General features: G+C 40.2%; 1 protein-coding gene across 4 annotated transcripts in view; it reads left to right on the forward strand.

Moving 5' to 3' along the window:
- ABCB11 (ATP binding cassette subfamily B member 11) overlaps positions 1–20780 on the forward strand; it is a 100310-nt gene that overhangs the window by 74136 nt on the left and 5394 nt on the right. For 3 of the 4 annotated variants that reach the window (XM_027558385.1, XM_027558393.1, XM_027558402.1), the window contains 6 exons: positions 6056–6160; positions 6248–6409; positions 9593–9796; positions 11512–11753; positions 15437–15593; positions 16699–16896. In XM_027558385.1, coding sequence (XP_027414186.1) covers positions 6056–6160; positions 6248–6409; positions 9593–9796; positions 11512–11753; positions 15437–15593; positions 16699–16896 — 1068 coding nt within the window. The remainder of the gene's footprint in view (positions 1–6055; positions 6161–6247; positions 6410–9592; positions 9797–11511; positions 11754–15436; positions 15594–16698; positions 16897–20780) is intronic. The other variant, XM_027558411.1, reaches the window with a different exon arrangement.

The raw sequence follows: 20780 nt of genomic DNA on the forward strand, positions 1-20780 counted from the left end.
CAGCACACTCTGACAGTCATTGTGTCTGTTAAAAAAAAGAAAGAAAGAAAAAGACTATGGCTGCAAACTTAGTGTCAAAAGAGGGCAGTTCACCCATATGCAAACCAAATAAGAATGCAAAGCAAGTTCTTTGAATGATATAAAAGGATTTGGGGGCCATTTCGATCTTGCTGATCAGCTGAGGTACAAAGTTTGATTTGTAATAGCAAGTATTCATGCATGTTGTATAATACTCTGCTCTTCTGCTCATTGCACCATTGAAATGGGCAGTTGGGGGAGAAAACAGGAAAAGGAAGAGATAAGTAAAATAAGGCATGTACAAAGAATACACTTACTTCAGTTTTTCATCTCCTAGGAGTTTTGATATTCTCCATCTGATATTATTGCTATAAAAATAATAATATTGATGATAATAATAAGTACAAACATTAATTAGGCACTATCTAAGAACTTTATAGGAGAAGGCAATGGCACCCCACTCCAGTACTCTTGCCTGGAAAATCCCATGGATGGAGGAGCCTGGAAGGCTGCAGTCCATGGGGTCGCTAAGGATCAGACACGACTGAGTGACTTCCCTTTCACTTTTCACTTTCATGCGTTGGAGAAGGAAATGGCAACCCACTCCAGAATTCTTGCCTGGAGAATCCCAGGGACAGAGGAGCCTGGTGGGCTGCCGTCTATGGGGTTGCACAGAGTCGGACACAACTGAAGTGACTTAGCAGCAGCAAGAACTTTATATATAATAGTTCACTAAACTTTCCTAATAACCAGCTGTGGTAGGTATTCTTATTGTTCCTATTTGACAAAGGAGCAAACTAAAGAACTTAGAGGAGTAAGTGATGGATCTGGGACTCAAATCCAGGCAATGTGACTGCAGAGCTGAGTCCAATAAAATCTTATCATTGCGAAGTCAGTTCTCGAAATGTTGACATATTTTCTCAGTTGAAATTCACACACACATACACGAATCCTATGAGATCAACAAGGAGGAAAACCTAGAATCTTGGAGAACTTATGAACTTGTTTAAGGTGACACAGGGTCACAGAAGGTGGTGGGACCAGCCCTATACCCTGCTTTTCTGAAGCCTAACCTAAAGGATGTGTAAGAGTCCCAAGTTTCAGTTTTCCCCTCTATTTTCCTTTGACTTTTATGGTCTCTCTGGCAGAGATCCTGACCAGAAAATTGTCCCAGCAGTCACGAGTTATACAGAAAGACCAATAGAGTTCAAACTATAACACCTGCCCTCCAACAGCACCCACTTGGTTACTGATGGTGAGAATATTCTCTGTGACTCTTCTGGTCACAACCAGAAAATCCTAGCCTAAGCAATTGGGGTTTTCACCTAAGGACCAAAGGATCAGAGTAGCAGGATGAAATCCCAAATCTGTTCATCTTTGATGTTCCCACAGGGTTAAGTTTGCTAAGAGAATAAAGCTTTATTATTTTTCTTCTTTGATAAACACGGTTGTTTTTGTCTCTTAGCATAATTATCACAGATTCATCAGTGGGTTCATGATGGTTTCATCTCATAGGGTATAATCATGAGTCAGATAATAGTCTGGTTTTAATTGTGCTATTGTCATTCTGACATATCTAAAGGGCACGATATTCACATTTGGTATTGAGACCATAGTTTGTAACAAGGACACAGCAAAAAAAAAGTGGGCATTAGGAGCCTGGTTGCTAATCTAGTGAAGCCTCAATGTACACGTAAGGCTTACTTTCTCTGGTTCACTTTCACTGGCTCTGTTTGGCTTGGAACAGTAGCTTGGATGTAGCATGCAAGGGATTCCCAGATGGCACTAATGGTAAAGAATCTCCCTGCCAATGTAGGAGATGTAAGAGATGTGGGTTTGATCCCTGGGTTGGGAAGAACCCCTGGAGGAGGGCATGGCAACCCACTCCAGTATTCTTGCCAAGAGAATCCTATGGACAGAGGAGCCTGGCAGGCTCCATAGGGTCACAAAGGGTCAGACACAACTGAAGCGACTTAGCACGCAGCACACACCCATGCTGAGGAAAAGCATGAATGTTGGAATCAGCCAGCCTTGGATTTGCTGCCTTCTCTGCTCTGCACTGTTTGTGTGTGTTTAGGCAAGTGGCTTCTTCTTGATGAGTCTTAGTTTCTTTATCTGTAATATGGGACAAGAAAATCTACCTTACTGGGTTGTTTTAAGAATCCCAATTTTAAGGAAATCCTCATTTAAATTAAAGTAGATTAAGTAATACATCTGTATCTAGTAAATAGCAAGAATCTAATGAAATTTCATTTTCTCCCTAAACTCACCTTTACAAGATGGTATAGATGTGTGCGCAAACTATAGCTGGTCTAAGAACAGAGAAACCTATGGATGGGCAGCCCTTTGGGGTGCATTTCAGTAAGAATGTACAAAGGACTCATGCAGTAGAGTTTAGGGGTAAATATTACAGATAGATGATGCCCAATCTTGAATTTAGTGTTAGCCAAATATTCTTTTTTTTTTTTTTAATACTGAGAAGATGGATATTACCCAGAACCAACAGAGTTGTGCCCAGAAAAAAAAAAAAAAACCATTGCACTGGAATCTGGAAAACAGGCATTTCCTTCAGAGTGCCTTGAAGAATTATGGATGGACGTTCGTAACATTGTATAGGAGGTGGTGATCAAGACTATCCCCAAGATAAGGAAATGCAAAAAGACAAAATGGTTATCTGAGGAGACCTTACAAATAGCTGAGAAAAGAAGAGAAGTGAAAAGCAAAGGAGAAAAAGAAAGATATACCCATCTGAATGCAGAGTTCCAAAGAATAGTAAGGAGAGATAAGAAAGTCTTCCTCAGTGATCAATGCAAAGAAATAGAGGAAAACAATAGTTTGGGAAAGACTAGAGATCTCTTCAAGAAAATTAGAGATACCAAGGGACTATTTCATGTAAAGATGGGCAAAATAAAGGACAGAAATGGTATGGACCTAACAGAAGCAGAAGAGATTAAGTAGAGATGGCAAGAATACACAGAAGAGCTATACAAAAAAGAGCTTCATGACCAAGATAACCACGATGGTGTGATTACTCACCAAGAGTCAGACATACTAGAATGCGAAGTCAAGTGGGTCTTAGGAATCATCACTACGAACAAAGCTAGTGGAGGTGATAAAATTCTAGTTGAGCTATTTCAAATCATAAAAGATGATGCTGTGAAAGTGCTGTGCTCAATATGCCAGCAAATTTGGAAAACTCAGTGGCAACTGGACTGGAAAAGGTCAGTTTTCATTGCAATACCAAAGAAAGGCAATGCCAAAGAATGTTCAAAATATCACATAATGGCACTCATCTCACACGCTAGCAAAGTAATGCTCAAAATTCTCCAAGCCAGGCTACAACAGTATGTGGACCGTGAACTTCCAGATGGTCAAGCTGGATTTAGAAAAGGTAGAGAAACCAGACATCAAATTGCCAACATCTGTTGGATCATTGGAAAAGCAAGAGAGTTCCAGAAAAACATCTATTTCTGCTTTGTTGACTATGCCAAAGCCTTTGACTGTGTGGATCACAACAAATTGTGGGAAATTCTTCAAGAAATGGGAATACCAGACCACCTGACCTGCCTCCTGAGAAATCTGTATGCAGGTCAAGAAGCAACAGTTAGAACCAGATATGGAACAACGGACTGGTTCCAAATTGGGAAAGGAGTACGTCAAGGCTGTGTGTTGTCACCCTGCTTACTTAACTTAACGTGCAGAGTACATCATGTGAAATGCTGGACTGGAAGAAGCACAAGCTGGAATCAAGATTGCAAGAAGTATCAATAACCTCGGATATGCAGATGACACCACCCTTATGGCAAAAGCGAAGAAGAACTAAAGAGCCTCTTGATGAAAGTGAAAGAGGAGAGTGAAAAGCTGGCTTAAAACTCAACATTCAAAAATCTAAAAGCATGGCATCCGGTCCCATCACTTCATGGCAAACAGATGGGGAAACAATGGAAACAGTGAGAAACTATTTTTGGAGGCTCCAAAATCACTGCAGATGGTGACTGCAGATGGTGACTGCAGCCATGAAATTAAAAAACACTTGTTCCTTGGAAGTAAAGTTATGACCAACCTAGATAGCATATTAAAAAGCAGAGACATTACTTTGCCAACAAAGGTTCATCTAGTCAAAGCTATGGTTTTTCCAGTGGTTATGTATGGATGTGAGAGTTGGACTATAAAGAAGCCTGAGCACTGAAGAATTGATGCTTTTGAACTATGATGCTGGAGAAGACTCTTGAGTGTCTCTTGGACTGCAAGGAGATCCAGCCAGTCCATCCTAAAGGAGATCAGTCCTAAATATTCATTGGAAGGACTGATGCCGAAGCTAAAATTCCAATACTTTGGCCACCTGATGCAAACAGCTGACTCATTTGAAAATTCCCTGATGCTGGGAAAGATTGAAGGTGGGAGGAGAAGGGGACGACAGAGGATGAGATGGTTGGATGGCATCACCAACTCAATTGACATGAGTTTGAACGAGCTCCGGGAGTTGGTGATGTACAGGGAAGCCTGGCATGTTGCAGTCCATGCGGTTGCAAAGAGTCAAACACGACTGAGCAACAGAACAGAACAGAACAGAGCAATAACCATCAGCTAAACAAACCTGGACAGAGGACTTGAGCTTGTGGGCTTTAGTTTCCCATCTGTAAAATAAAAGTTAAACTGGTTAATCTGTAGTGCTATAGTCCATGATTATAATAGAGAACCATAGGGAGGAATGAGAATTATGGCATCACAGTTTGGGGTTTGGGGGGATTTGTATAGTGTTTTCTAAAACCAAACTGAAATATAAGTTCTTTTATTTATAAACTGTAAAATAAACTTACAAGAGTTATTCCATGCTGGGATGAATGACTGTGGCATCTTCTGAACCCACTTCATTCATTAAGAATAAATGTATCTTTTATTACTAAGAGCTATAAAGGCCCCAGAAACTCTGTCCTGGAAACAATACATCTCATTAATTTAGAACACCTCCTCCCAAATTGAAATTTGTGATGATTTCAATGGGTTACTTCTGCTTTACAAAAAAGGGCTTGTTAATGGAGAAGTAAACATTGCTTTCAGGAGATTTATTTGGCATACAGCAGTCACTCCAATATTTATTGAATAAATGGTTTCCTTTGAGCAACTGCTTGCTGGCATTGTTCTAGTTATTCAAATTAATGCAGAGCAATCAATAAAGATTTATTGTGCAGTTCTCTAATGAATAGTCTTTCTGAACTCTCACAGCTCCCTCACATAGTCTGAATTAGGAAGGTTTTGTTGTACCTAAAACCTACTGTAAGGCGATGTTATTAAGAGTATGCAGCTGTTCTTCACATTTTCTTATTGCAACAGCTTGGGCTGTTGTCAGTTACTTGAACATGTGCCTCTAAGTTCAGAATATACTTATGAATATAGTTTGCCACTTATTATAGACTGGAAAAAACCCACTCATAATTTCCATAGTTTTTTTTGAGGGGGATGTTTTCAACTTCGGATGATTTAGAGGCAGCAATTTCAGCCTCTGATGTATGAAAGCTTTTCTGTCCTAGGCCAATCCCAGTCAATGCCTTGATAGCTAGTTGCTTTGGTGTGGTGTATGCCAATTGCTTTTTTAATGATGCTATTATTTGTACATATATAAATACTATAAAACTAATACTAGGTGAGAATAATATTCTTAGATTCTCAAATAACTTCCCCACTTCTTTCCTTTCTTCTTTTCTTTTTCCCTTACCTTATTATGTAAAGAATTTGAAGCATTCATCATATTTTTCATCTGTATCAAAGAAAAGTCAATAAAATTGCCTACAGCAGGCAAAGAAGCAAGGTAAAAATTCTTCAAATCACAACTATTGGTTTCCATTCACCAGCCTTCCTTCTCCACAGATAAAGTACACATATTCATAGTTAACTTTGGTTTAATACTAGTATGTTTATAGTGAAGTTGTTTTTAACCCAATGCCTAAGAGAAATTTCTTTTAAACATATTTGAATTTATTTCTTTTGCTGTTGTTTGTAATAATAAAGTGACCTCCTTGCTTACTGTCTTGCAAAGACTTTTTCGATTCCTGATAAAGAAGAACAAAGATCACAGATCCATGGTGTGTGCCTGCTCTTTGTAGCAATAGGCTGTCTCTCTCTTTGCACTCAGTTTTTGCAGGTAAGGAATTTTGTTTTTCAGTAAGCAATTTAGCTATTTTCTGCCATTTCAAGTTAAAATATCACTAAAGATTCCTTTATGTTTTAGGGATACGCTTTTGCCAAATCCGGGGAACTTCTGACAAAAAGGCTACGTAAATTGGGTTTCAGAGCAATGTTAGGGCAAGACATCGGCTGGTTCGATGACCTCAGAAATAGCCCCGGAGCCCTGACAACAAGGCTTGCTACAGATGCTTCCCAAGTTCAAGGGGTAAGCCATGGGGGAGACCAGGGATGTAGCAACTGGAGTAGACTTTCTTTCCTTTGCGTATTCTGATAATTACATACGTTGTTGTTGCTGTTCAGTCACTCACTCATGTCTGAACTCTGCGACCCCATGGACAGCAGCACACCAGGCTTCCCTTTCCTTCACCATCTCCCAGAGCTTGCTCAAACTCATGTCTATTGAGTTGGTAATGCCATTCAACCAACTCGTCCTCTGTGGTCCCCTTCTCCTCCAACCTTCAATCTTTCCCAGCATCAGGGTCTTTTCTAATGAGTCAGCTGTTTGCATCAGATGGCCGAAGCACTGGAGTTTCAGCTTCAGCATCAGTCCTTCCAGTGAATATTCAGGACTGATTCCCCTTAGGATTGACTGGTTTGATCTCCTTGCAGTCCAAGGGACTCTGAAGAGTCTTCTCCAACACCACAGCTCAAAAGCATCAATTCTTCAGTGCTCAGCCTTCTATATGGTCCAACTCTCACATCCATATATGACTACTGGAAAAACCATAGCTCTGACTATATGAACCTTTGCTGGCAAAGTAATGTCTCTGTTTTTTTAATACACTGTCAAGATTTGTCATAGCTTTTCTTCCAAGGAGCAAGCATCTTTTAATTTCATGGCTGTAGTCACCATCTACAGTGATTTTGGAGCCCAAGAAAATAAAGTCTGTCACTGTTTCCAACATTTCCCTATCTATTTGCCAAGAAATGATGGGACTGGATGCCATGATTTTAGTTTTTTGAATGTTGAGTTTTAAGCCAGCTTTTCCCCTCCTCTTTCACTTTCATCAAGAGGTTCTTTTAGAATTACGTAGGTATTTCCTATGAAATGGGAACTCGTGGGACTAGGGTACCCCAGAGCCACATTTTCTCTCGTTTCCAAAGCTGACAAACAGCAGTGAGAACAAACCATCTCCTCGGCAGTGCCGAGAATCAGTGTTACAGCATGAATCAAAATCTGTCAGGGTTTCGGATTTCCTGCAAGTTTAGTAATTGAGAACTTTTCCAGGTCTCCTTTCTCAGATTATTTTTAGGCCCAGAGGCTCCGATTCCATGGGACTTAATAGCGCCCCCAAGAGGGCGTATGGATAAAAGCCTCTTCCACACGTACTCGGGGTTATAAATTAGTTTTAGGAAAAGAGAAGTTGTTCTGAGCAGCCCAGGAAATCAAGGGAAAGATGGAAATGATCGCTGTCTATAATCTTGACACATTCCAAAGCCTGTGTATCTGAATAATGGAGACTAAGCTGTGGTTTCTTGTTGCCTTGTTCAGGAGACTTACCCACATGTAAAGGTGAGTCTATACCTTTATAAAATCAAGCATTTGGATTAAAGTGATGAGAGCTTGCCTCCCAACACCTCTACTCGCTTTCCATTATAAAAAGGCAAAGAGGGAAAAAGTCATGGTTTGTCTGTGAGGCTCTTCCTGGAAGAAAAAACTTGCTGGATTGCCGATGCCTTACTGTATGTATATCTCAACTCCTACCAGTTCAACCAACAATATGGACAATGACATGGAGATTTTCAAAGGAGCATAGAATCCTTTTACTGAGAGGAAAGTCCCTGTACATTTTTTCATGTTGATCATTCTAGGCTTTTTCTCTGGGGCTTCCCTAGTGGCTCAGACGATAAAGAATCTGCCTGGAATGCAGGAGACCCAGGTTTGGTTCCTGGGTCAGAAAGATTCCCTGGAGAAGGGAATGGCTACCCACTGCAGTATCCTTGCTTGGGAAATTCCACGGACAGAGGAGACTGACAGGCTACAGGCCATGGGATTGCAAACAGTTGGACATGACTGAGTGACTAACACGTGTTGACATAGGTTTTTTCTGTGGAAATGTGTTTCTCACAGTCTTTGGGTTACACTCTGCATATTATTTTGTAATCTTTCTTTTTTTCTGTCAAGCAACCTGATGTGAGCATATTTTTGCCCTTATATATTCTTCTATGATAAATTTTTAATAACTACATAATTCATTATTTTTATATATCACAATTTCTTAAAGAATTTCCCATTTAGGTCTCCTCCTTGTAAGTAATGTATATCATTTTACATCAGGCTTGGCATATTCTTGATTATTTTTTTAGTTCTTAAAATATAATCATTGGATCAAAATGTATCATCATTTTGAAAGGTTTTAATATGCATTATCTTGCTGCTTAAAGAGTTTATACCAATTTTACTCTTATCATCTGACTTTTCTGGTATCTAGTTCACCTTATTCTTGACCTTAGACTAAATAAATAAGCCATAAGCTCATTTCTACTATTTTTACAACCTTCCATCTTCAAGGAGTTTTATAGGTTATTCATTATCACTAGAATTAATCTCTCACTGACTGCTCTAGCTCTGATACCCATGAAATGAGATTAGTCAATAGATGAGCTCCCAAGAAGCTGTGAATAAGAGGTAATACTTTTATTAATCCAGCATTCAAATGCTCTACGGGGGTCTCATTATGTAGAAGATTCTCCCTTTTTTAAACATAGAACTACTACTCTATGATCAGTGATTTCGTTCCTAAGTATATATACCCGAAAGAATTGAAAGCAGGGACACAAACAAATCCTTGTGCACCCATGTTTATGTCACCATTATTCATTATGGTCAAAAGCTGAAAGCTACTCAAGTGTTTATCAACAGCAATGAATAAACAAAATATGGTATATACTCACTAAGGAATATTGTTCAGCTTTAAAATAAATAAAATTCTGATACCTGCTCTAACATGGATGAACCTTGAAAATATTACGCTTAGTAAAATCAGCTAGGCATAGAGGGATAAATGTTGTATGGTTTCACTTGTATGTGGTGCCTAGAACTGACAAAGTCACAGAGACAGAAAATAGAATAGAGGTTAACAGGAGCTGGAGAGAGGGAGGAAGGGGTGTTAATATTGATTGGGTATTGAGTTTTTGTTAGGGATGATGAAAAAACTTTGGGAATAGATATGGTGATGGTTACATGACATTGTGAAGGTATTTAATACCACTGGTTTATACTTTTAGGAATGGCTAAAATGATAAACATTATGTTTTATATATATTATATATTACAATTTTATCATAATAATTTAAACAATCTATCTTTTTGTTAGAAAACAACCTTCTCATAATGTTTAGTCAGACACTGCATATCTGAGATTGTTTGATTGCTTTTGGTTTGCAGGCTACTGGCTCTCAGATCGGGATGATGGTCAATGCCTTCACTAACATTGCTGTGGCTATGATCATTGCCTTCTTGTTTAGCTGGAAGCTAAGCCTGGTTATAGTGTGCTTCTTCCCTTTCTTGGCTTTATCGGGAGCCATACAGACCAGAATGTTGATGGGATTTGCCACTCATGACAAGGAGTCTCTGGAAGTAGCGGGACAGGTAATCTCCCACATTCACTGTTCAAGCTGCTTATGGCTGAGTGGCTGTCAAACTGCTAAGAAGGAGTAGTGCAAATAGGCCTAAGGAAGCTGTTAGCCTGCAATCACTCATGGTTAGAAACTTCCCATTAGCCTTTTCCATATATGCCTCTGATGCTATGAGATTGAGCAGATGTGGAGAAATAGTGGGGCAAACACAGAGGTTACATGTTCAGTTTACTCCCAGACAGTTATCTTTTCCCACATCCCAATTTGGCATCCTCCTTTGCAGGAGTGGATAGTTACCTTTATTGTCTGTTCTTCTTTTTCTTTTAGCTTAATGGTTTCTCCAGGTCATACTACCAACATAGAAAGGAATTACCATCTTTTTGGCACACACTTTTAACTTTCACACTTCAGTGTCTGCTAGACTTGTGGCAAGTATCTTTCCCAAAGAGAACCATGAGATACATACAGCTTAGATCCTGAATACACTTAGGCTGCAGCTATGCACTTTTAAGACTGTACTAATTAAATCTGGTTATCAGAGATAAGTGAAGAGATGATGGCATAGACATTTATCAGGGACAAGAAATCATCCACACACACATATATACACCCTCCCCTTTTAATAAATTTACTATCAACTAAGGTTTGTCTCTTTGAAGAGGAAAAGTTAACATAGCCCAAGTAGGCAGAAGCCAGAAGAATTTTGTATGCCAATGGTAGAAAATAGCCCACTTTTCTACCTTTTTTAGGATAGGACCCTAATTCAGAAATAGTAATTATTTACCCTAGAGTAGGGATTGAAACAAATACAAATTCATAGTATAGACTAAAAACTAAGCTTTATACTTAATTTTTCTTATGTAATATGTTGTCAGAATAATTTTTAAGAAATAGAATCTAATATTTTAAATTTATATTATGGAAACAATCTTCTGTTTCAGACACACCTAAAGAAACCATTTTGGACATTTCAAATGAATTCATAAAGAGAGCCTTCTGTACCATTTTTCTCCCTCTCCTCTCTTCCTCAACAATTAGAGGCAATGAAGCCATGTTCAGTTCAGTTCAGTTCAGTCACTCAGTCATGTCCGACTCTTTGCGACCCCATGAACCACAGGACGCCGGGCCTCCCTGTCCATCACCAATTCCCGGAGTCCACCCAAACCCATGTCCATTGAATCGGTGATGCCATCCAACTATCTCATCGTCTGTTGTCCCCTTCTCCTCCTGCCCTCAATCTTTCCCAGCGTCAGGGTCTTTTCAGATGAGTCAGCACTTTGCATCAGGTGGCCAAAGTATTGGAGTTTCAGCTTCAACATCAGTCCTTCCAATGAACACCCAAGACTGATCTGCTTTAGGATGGACTGGTTGGATCTCTTTGCAGTCCAAGGGACTCTCAAGAGTCTTCTCCAACACCACAGTTCAAAAGCATCAATTCTTCGATGCTCAGCTTTCTTTATAGTCCAACTCTCACATTCATACATGACTACTGGAAAAGCCATAGCCTTAACTAGACAGACCCTTGTTAATAGTGAGTAGAACTTGAACTGATAGGATGTCTCAGGGACTAGTCAAGTTGATTTCCAGCAACTTCTTTTTGTTCCCAGAAGATGTGATGTGTATCGCCTTCTGCCATTTGCACTGGATCTAATCCATGTAACCACTGAAGATGTCGTGAAAGTAGTTACCTCTGCTCTTTTATTTCTAAAGCTCTTTTTCCTTCTTCAGATTACAAATGAAGCCCTCAGTAATATCCGTACTGTGGCTGGGATTGGAAAGGAGAGGCAGTTTATAGAAGCATTTGAGGCAGAACTGGAGAAGCCGTACAAGACAGCCCTCCGAAAAGCGAATATTTATGGACTCTGCTTTGGTTTTTCCCAGTGCATCGTGTTTGTTGCTAATTCTGCTTCCTACAGATATGGAGGTTACTTAATTCCCAATGAAGGGCTCCATTTCAGCTATGTGTTCAGGTGAGGAATGTCTGGCTAAAACCATAAAAGATCAACATTCGAGGGAGGAATAGTCTGGTCCGATTTGTTAGTGGCTGCCATTTAAACCATCCCAAACTTGGTGTCTTAAACAGCTGAGATTTATTATTTCTTAAAGATTCTGTGGGTTTTCAGGGTGGTAGATAGTTCTGGACTGATTCAGTTAGGCTTCTGAGTGGCCTTGTCTCCATGTGGGCTGTTAGCAGCCTGTGTTCTTCGCTTTGTGCTCTTGGAAGGCAAAGGATTGCCAGCCCCAATATGCACGTGCTTGCCACGTCTCTGCATGCATCACATTTTATAATATCTCTTTAGCCAAAGAAAGTTCTATATGACAAAGCCCAGATTCAAAGGAAAGAGGAATGTAACCCATCTTTTGATGAGAGGGTCTGATAAATGTTTCTCCTTCCTGCCCACACTGCTGTCACACAGCGCTAACACTGGGTGAATGTCCCACAGTTCAGTTCATACTGACACTGTTTACCTGGAGGGAGCACTGGATCCTCTCACAGGTTAAGGACTCGGTCCTATAGGATCGCCTCTCCCTCAATCCTCCCTACCAAGGCAAGTCTAGGTCATCCCCTGTGCTTCTCACCAACCAGCTAGAGACCCAAGGTTCCCATGACATCCTCTTCAGCTTTGATTTATATGCTAGAGTGTTTCATAGAACTCAGAGGAACATTTTACTTCCAGATTACTAGTTCACTGGGCTTCCCAGGCGGCGTAGTTATAAAGAATCTGCCTGCCGATGCAGGAAGATGCAAGAGATGTGGGTTCAATACCCAGGTGGGAAGATCCCCTGGAGTAGGAAATGGCCGCAACTCCAGTACTTTTGCCTGGAAAACTCCATGGACAGAGGAGCCTGGCAGGCTGCAGTTCACAGGGCCACAAAGAGTCCTACATGACTGAGCACACACAGTAGAGCTCAGAAACAGCCAGCTGGAAGAGACCCAGCAGGTGTGCTGTGTGGGAAGGGCTTGGAGCTTTCATACTCTCTCCAGGAATGCCACTCTCCCCAAACCTCCACATCTTCTCCAAACCAGAGGCTCTATGAACTCTGTCTTTGGGGTTTTTTATGGAGGCTCCATCTTGTTAGAACTGATTAATTAAATCGTTGACCATCAATCAAAGTCAATATCCAGCCTCTTCCCTTCCCTGAGGTCTGAGAAGGGACTGAAGTTCCATCTCTCTAATCACATGGTTGACTCTCCTGGCAACCAGGCCCCATCCTTAGGTTGTGTGTATGTGCTGAGTCGCTCAGTCGTGTCTGACTCTTTGGGACACTGTGGGCTGTATCCTGTCACATGCCTCTGTCCATGGAATTTTCCTGGAAAGAATACTGGAATGTATTGCCATTTCCTACTCCAGGGGATTTTCCCAACCCAGAGATCGAACCTAAATCTCTTGCTCATGTCTTTTGCATCTCCTGCATTGGCAGGTGGATTCTTTTCCCCTGTGCCACCTGGGAAGCTCATCCTTAGGTTATCCAGAGTTTTTAGAAAAGACAGTTCCTTAACATAACAAAAGACACACTGATCCCTCAAAATTTGGGAAATTCCACAGGTTTAGGAGCTCCAAGCCAGAAACTGACAGAAGACCAAATATATATTTCTTACTAGAAGTCCCAATATCAGAGGAGTAAAAAGTCATATTGCAAAGGGATGTGTATAGAGTAATAAGATTAATTAAGCATTTTCACAGTCTACCATACTGGTTAATGCTGAGAAAACCTAGAAGCCTAAAATAAGATGGTTCATAGATCTACTTTATTTGAACTCTACTTCTCGCTAAGAAGGCAAGTCTCCAGCTGACTCTTCCTAGGTGGAGATAGCAAAGACCCAGTCAGGGGAATCATGTTCCTTTCTTATAGCTGGAGTCTACTCTTCTAAGATTAGCTTTGAGTCCAGTTTCTCACATTTCCAGAGCCTGAGGGTGTCAGGGTACCAAGGAACTGGGTGTACATGTATATGAGTGTGGTGTGATGGGGTGGGGGACCTTGGAAGGATGAGGGGGGAGATGGTCTGAGAAAACCCTGGAGGACATTAGGAAAATCAGCCCTAGTAAAAGTCTGTTCTCAAGTCATGAACCAGTTCTGTCTTCCTGCCTTCTATCTTCTCCTAGAAATAAAAGAAAAATTTTCTCCTGCTCCACTACACCCTCCACCCACCAGAAAGTTCTCTTTTCTAAATTTTTGCATATTTAGAGCTGCTGCTGCTAAGTCGCTTCAGTCGTGTCCAACTCTGTGCGACCCCATAGACAGCAGTCCACCAGGCTCCCCCATCGCTGGGATTCTCCAGGCAAGAACACTGGAGTGGGTTGCCATTTCCGTCTCCAATGCATGAAAGTGAAAAGTGAAAGTGAAGTCACTCAGTCGTGTCCAACCCTCAGCGACCCCATAGACTGCAGCCTTCCAGGCTCCTCCGTTCTTGAGATTTTCCAGGCACGAGTACTGGAGTGGGGTGCCATTGCCTTTTCCAACATTTAGAGCTACTAACCCCAAATTGGAAACCACAAACTGTTGACTTATTTAGTTTAGATAAGATTTTTGAAGAATTATTTGCCAACATGTAAAAATCAGAGACTATAAAAAACTCCCAATTTCTGGCTTCTCTTTAAAAACTGAAAGATGACCTCCTATCACTTCCTGTTTTATTCCAGGTGCTTGTCATTGCTTTAAGCTTTGGACTGGGATCCTGGAGATGTTTGGGTTTGCAGGTCTGCCCTAAAACTGTTTCTGCTTATAAACTGAGCAGTAAAACATACAAAGAGTCGGACGCAACTGAGCGACTAAGCAACTGAGCACAAGCACACGCAATGTGCATAAGCTGGGATGAGTAGAAGGATTCAGGCAATCACGTCTTTCTCATGCTTCTTTGAAGCATGAGTTACATGCCTGCTTGGTACAGAATTGATGCTTATATCACCAATCATTGTCTTTCACACACTGATGTATAGATTCATAGAATGTTAACATTGGATTGGATTGACCAAAAGGTTCATTTGGGTTTTTCCATAACAACTTTGAAAATGTTCCAATGAACTTTTTCACCACCCCCAATAAAAAAGTCCAAGGCAATCTGGTGATCTTTCAACTACTCTCTTTTTTCCCCCAAGAAGTCTTTTTCTCAAACAACTTTTTTTTTAAAGGCTGCTCTACTTGAAGCTGGGTTTGGAGATTTGAAGCCCCTTGTGCAATCCTCCCCTCATGCTTTCTTGTTAGAACACAACTTAAACACCATTCATCTCCCCATTTTCCCATTCCCAGATAAGTCTAAAGAGACCTGTTCAAGGCTGTTCTGTCCTTTCCAAGGCTGAGGCTGCTGCTGCTAAGTCGCTTCAGTCATGTCTGACTCTGTGCGACCCCATAGACGGGAGCCCACGAGGCTCCCCTGTCCCTGGGATTCTCCAGGCAAGAACACTGGAGTGGGTTGCCATTTCCTTTACCAATGCATGAAAGTGAAAAGTGAAAGTGAAGTCGCTCAGTCCTGTCCGACTCTTAGCGACCCCATGGACTACAGCCCACCAGGCCCTCCGTCCATGGGATTTTCCAGGCACGAGTACTGGAGTGGGGTGCCATTGCCAAGGCTAGACCCCCCAAACTCTGGCCTCTTAGGCCACCACACCAACCACACTGCCCCCTTTTTAGCTGGGTGTCTGTCTGATTGCAGGGTGATATCTTCAGTTGTACTGAGTGCGACAGCTCTTGGGAGAGCCTCCTCTTACACACCAAGTTATGCCAAAGCTAAAATCTCAGCTGCACGCTTTTTCCAACTGCTGGACCGACGACCCGCAATCAATGTGTACAGCAGTGCAGGTGAAAGATGGGTAAGTACTGGAGGTGGGGTAAGGAGTGCAGGGTGTGTCTGCTGGACAGCCATTGGGGCTGGTTATTTAAGACCACTTAGTTTTGAAATTCTGCAGTATATGGGTGCATTCATGTGCACTCAGAATGAGCAGATAGTAGATTTATCAATGTAAAAGAATGATGTACATTAGCATTAAAATTATTCATGAAGCTGGCATTTGAATAAGGCAATTCTATTCAGTGAATACTTGTTTTATAATACACAGTTACTATAAAACACACTTAGTTCCAGAATGAATGAAGCTATAAGTCTTTGAGACTTGCTCAATCACCGTGATTTTACTGATGTTCTGCTATGGAATGTAGAAAAACCAGTTTCTCCTGTCCAGTAATACTGACTTATTTCATGTTTGCCTTAGTTCCACATGCCTTCATGTGGACTCTCAGAAAATCAATTTGATCTCAATGAAACATCACTTTTTCTAATTGATAGTCCCTACAGGTGTCTTTTTAAATCTTCCTTGCTTGATTTTTAATATCCCAGTATGTTCAAGAGAGCAAAACAACCTAAACTCCAGTAAAGTTAACTAAAGTCAGAAATCTTAAAATTGGTCAAACGCCCCATTTCTCCTCCAGCTCAGTAAAAGGCAAGTCTCTGTGTGGTTTATTAAATGTCTATCCATTTCTAGAGTTCACATGTCAGATAGTACAACTGAAGGTTTTCACCTTTGCAATTCAGGGTTCAAGTAACTTTCTGTGGAGGTCATTTCAAGTGTAAAGTTATTATTTTAAATCTTTGGGGGAACAGAACTGTAGGAGTTTGCATAGTTACTGGCTTCTGTGATATAATCATCTCTTCTCTTCCATGCAGAATGACTGAAAAGAAGTCCCCTTAGGTTATAACAGGAATCAAATATCTTTAAACTCAATGCCCCACCCTCTGTTTATTCTACATCTGTTAAAATAGGGAATAGAATGCTGTTTCATTAAGTTGCTGTCTTTATACTTTACATTTTGGCAGCTTGGTGTTGAAGGTATCTTAAGCAAGGATTTAAAACTCAGGTGCATTCTCAACAGTCTAGATTCTAGTAGGAGAATATATAATTCTAATCTCTCCATCCACAGGACAACTTCCGGGGACAGATTGACTTTGTTGACTGTAAATTTACATATCCTTCCCGCCCTGATGTACAAGTTCTGAATGGTCTTTCAGTGTCTGTTGGTCCAGGGAAAACCCTGGCATTTGTTGGGAGCAGTGGATGTGGTAAAAGCACCAGCATTCAGCTGTTGGAACGTTTCTATGATCCTGACCAAGGGAAGGTGGTAAGCAATGCAAATGCCTTTGAGAATTCAGCTTTCTGCAGAGGATCTCCAACTTCTTAAAGGGGGTCTTCAAGGTTGTGCCTTACCATTCTCATTCTGCAGCGCTTGCCTTGGGCTCTATTCTCTAGGTCCAGTCATTTGCTGCTTGACCGGATTCTACCTCACAATTTCTAATGTTAGATTCATTCTTCCCAGTTCCAGATGGTCTCCTGACCAGATAGGCAAAGAAAACTGCAAAGCTGGAGATGAGTGTACTTAATAGAAGCATTCACTTACCTGTAAATGGGGCAGAAAGTGCAGACTAATCAGGAGACTAATGAGTGGGAACAGAAAAAGTGGGGGCGATGAGAAACACAATGATAAATGAGTAAGAAAGGGAATTTTTCTTTTTTCTTTTTCTTTTTTTTTATTTATTTTTTTTTGCATTGATTGATTTTATTTTTAAACTTTACATAATTGTATTAGTTTTGCCAAATATCAAAATGAATCCGCCACAGGTATACATGTGTTCCCCATCCTGAACCCTCCTCCCTCCTCCCTCCCCAGAAAGGGAATTTAATATAAAAAATCAGAGACAATCCTGGTTCAAGAAGCTAAAGTCTAAATAATAATGTAAGTCATGTGCCTTACATCTTTGGTAAAGATATTTGAAAAATTGGTGGCTTGCTTTGTTGCTTATTTTCCACAGAATTTATTTCTCTTTTCTTTTTCCTTTCTATCTTTCCAAATAATATATGCAGAGGAATACAAAGTAAAATAAGAAATATTTGTTAAAGCAAAACAAAACAAAATCAACCTTTTATTCCACCATTTCTACCCCACCCCCCTTTTTCTGTTCAAAGGCAACTATTTTTAATCACTTGATGTTTTTAGATCTCCCAACAATTACCTCAGTGTCCCTAAGTAATATGCTCATGTTACTATTTCATTACTTAACAAATTTAGACCCTCTGTTGATTTATTCGCAAGAGATGGAAATTTAGATTCCCCTCCTCCTCTCCCCTCCTTTGACCCACCTCCTCCCAATATGGTTATATTACTTTTAAAAGCTTCTCTTTTTGGAAATTTAATCAATACAGCTCTGTTTCTTTTCCATCACCTGCAGATAACATCTCTTGAATCCTCATTTTCTAAGATGAGATTAGCAATTCTACCTCTATTTTCACTTTTTCCTCCCCCTCCCTTTTTTTTTTTTTTTTTTTGCCTCTCAATCCCTAATAGCTACACTTTTACTTTATCAAGAATATAAAATGCTTGCATTTTGTTTATACTATTTACTGTCTTCCATGCTTTTTCTCTAGGCTGATTCTAAAAGTTGAAAATCTATTAACTTTTATTATGGCTATGGAAATATTGTTCATCTCACAGTTAAGGAGTGAGGTACATTAGCATCACAGTTTCCTTTCTTGCTTTTCTGAAAGACTTTCTTTTTTTCTTGTATTCTCTGCCTTTATAAAATCTTTAGGTTCTTCCCATGTTCTATATCGATACTTATTCTGAGGAGCCTGCTTCTTTCCTTTATTTCTGCCACAGCCTGGACTAATTGCATCCTATATCTGTTAAGCAATTGTCAGTCTATGAGTTTCCTGCAGTAGCTTTTGGATTCGGTCCATTATTTCCTAATTCATGTATTTTCCTCTTTCTTTAGTTTCCCCTCTTATTTTGTTGGAGTGCATCTGTAAGCATTTTTCTAAGAAATGATTCAGAGGTGTGGGTCTGATTGAATCCACATATTTTGAAAAAGGACTTTCTGATATCCCTGAATAACGTAATTGTCATTGCAATTGAGGATAGATAACATGATGAGGAGAAATGCTGAGGGAAATTTGAAAGAGGTAACTAAAGTTTCCTTTGCATAAAGCAAAACAGGGAAACAAGCAAACCGATAGTGGTAAAATCCAGGAAATTATGAAAATAAGGAGTAAGAGTTGATTATCTGAAGATTATAATCACTTATTAATTTTAGGTATAGGGATTTTATTTGTTTGAAATTATTTGGTGATTGATGGCTCTAGAAGTACATGGCACTGGGGGGTCTGATCTCTGCAAAGGAGAGGATCCAGTTTAACCAAACGTCAGATCTTTCATGACTATCACCTGTGTAGACTGTGAACTAACTACATGACATACAGGAATTCGAATTCTTCATGTTCAACTTCTTTAACATTAACATGCATATTAAACATATTTCTCTGAATGTACTCAGTGAATGTTCTGGTCACAGGCAAAAAGCAATGCCTATGGAAAAAATCAATATGTTTCCTTGCATTTCATAAACACAATGTATTTTATTATATCATTGTAAAATGTTATTACAGACATTTTTCATTTAGAAAAATACCACCTTTAATGAATTTTTAAAAATCCTCTTTGCTCTTAAGGAAGCTAACAAATGCAGGCATTCAATGTTTTTAGTGTTTAATTGGGTGCCTGTGATGTGCCCAGATTAGTTCCTGTGGGAAATTCTAAGGAGCATGAAGCATGTCTTCTGTCTTCTGGGAGCTTACAATACTTGCACATAGACAACAATTAGCAAACAGTTCCAGTACTTAATTAAGTATTAGTGCTTTGCAGTGTATAAGTCAGAGAAGGCAATGGCAACCCACTCCAGTACTCTTGCCTGGAAAATCCCATGGACGGAGGAGCCTGGTGGGCTGCAGTCTGTGGGGTCGAGAAGAGTCGGACACGACTGAACAACTTCACTTTCACTTTTCACTTTCATGCATTGGAGGAGGAAATGGCAACCCACTCCAGTGTTCTTGCCTGGAGAATCCCAGGGACGGGGGAGCCTGGTGGGCTGCTGTCTATGGGGTCGCACAGAGTCGGACACGACTGAAGCGACTTAGCAGCAGCAGCAGCAGTGTATAAGTACTATGGAAAATGCATGAAGGAAGAGGAGCAAGGGCTAATTGTTGAGGAATGCCATATAGTTTTTCTAGTAGTGTTTGTGTTTTATGCTGTCAAAAAATTATCTAAAATGTAGTCTATCCATACCACTTAACATAGTCTTTTTCTGAAATCATGGGGCGAAATACTTTATAGTAGTATGTTAGACATACTGTCCTTTTACTGTTCTAGGTCTTTTAAGTGAAAGAGCTCAAATGGTAGATATTTGCATTCCTGTACTCAACTGCCTAAATAAATTGTGTTGTTGTTGTTCAGTCACTAAGTTGTGTCCTACTCTTTGCAACCACATGAACTGCAGCTCACCAGGCCCCCCTGCCCCTCATTATCTCCTGAAGTTTGCCCAAGTTCATGTCCATTGAGTCCATGATGCTATGCAATCATAAAAATAGATCATGAGTTCCTAGAAAATAGAATTTTTTTTTTCTATAGCATACCAAAGACTGCCTAGCATGGTGCCTTTGTGGCAGGTTATTCTGTATATGTCTGTTGGTTGACCAAGTGAATAAATATACACCTTTCTTATTGGGATTCATTATCTTCAATCATTCAGAGGTTAGTATCATTGAAATCAACGGGTTTGATTCTTATATTGTCCAGTAGCTTTACATAGGAAACCCCATTTCATAACCCATGGAGTCTCAAAGTTGAGCAATTATGTGTACTTGGAGAGGATGATAAGGGAAGTTTTTGTTTTTTAAACTAGATAATGTCTTGAGTGCCTTTCTTGTTTGATACCACCTGTAGAGCTAGAGTTTGGGAAACAAACAAACAAAACCATGTCTGATCACAGCTTTGACACCGCTTCTGGCAGACACCATCTCCAGAGGTCAAAGGCAGCATAATTTATTTCCAAGAATCCTGAGCTTGTTGTCTCTTAAGCAAAGCACGCATCTTGCATAACACTAACTCTAGGATATGAACTTTCCTCACTGCTGAAATTCTAAAATTCAGTGCCCTGGTTGTCACCTCTGTTGGCA

This window comes from Bos indicus x Bos taurus, chromosome 2 (assembly GCF_003369695.1).
Source record: "Bos indicus x Bos taurus breed Angus x Brahman F1 hybrid chromosome 2, Bos_hybrid_MaternalHap_v2.0, whole genome shotgun sequence".
Lineage (NCBI taxonomy): Eukaryota > Metazoa > Chordata > Mammalia > Artiodactyla > Bovidae > Bos > Bos indicus x Bos taurus.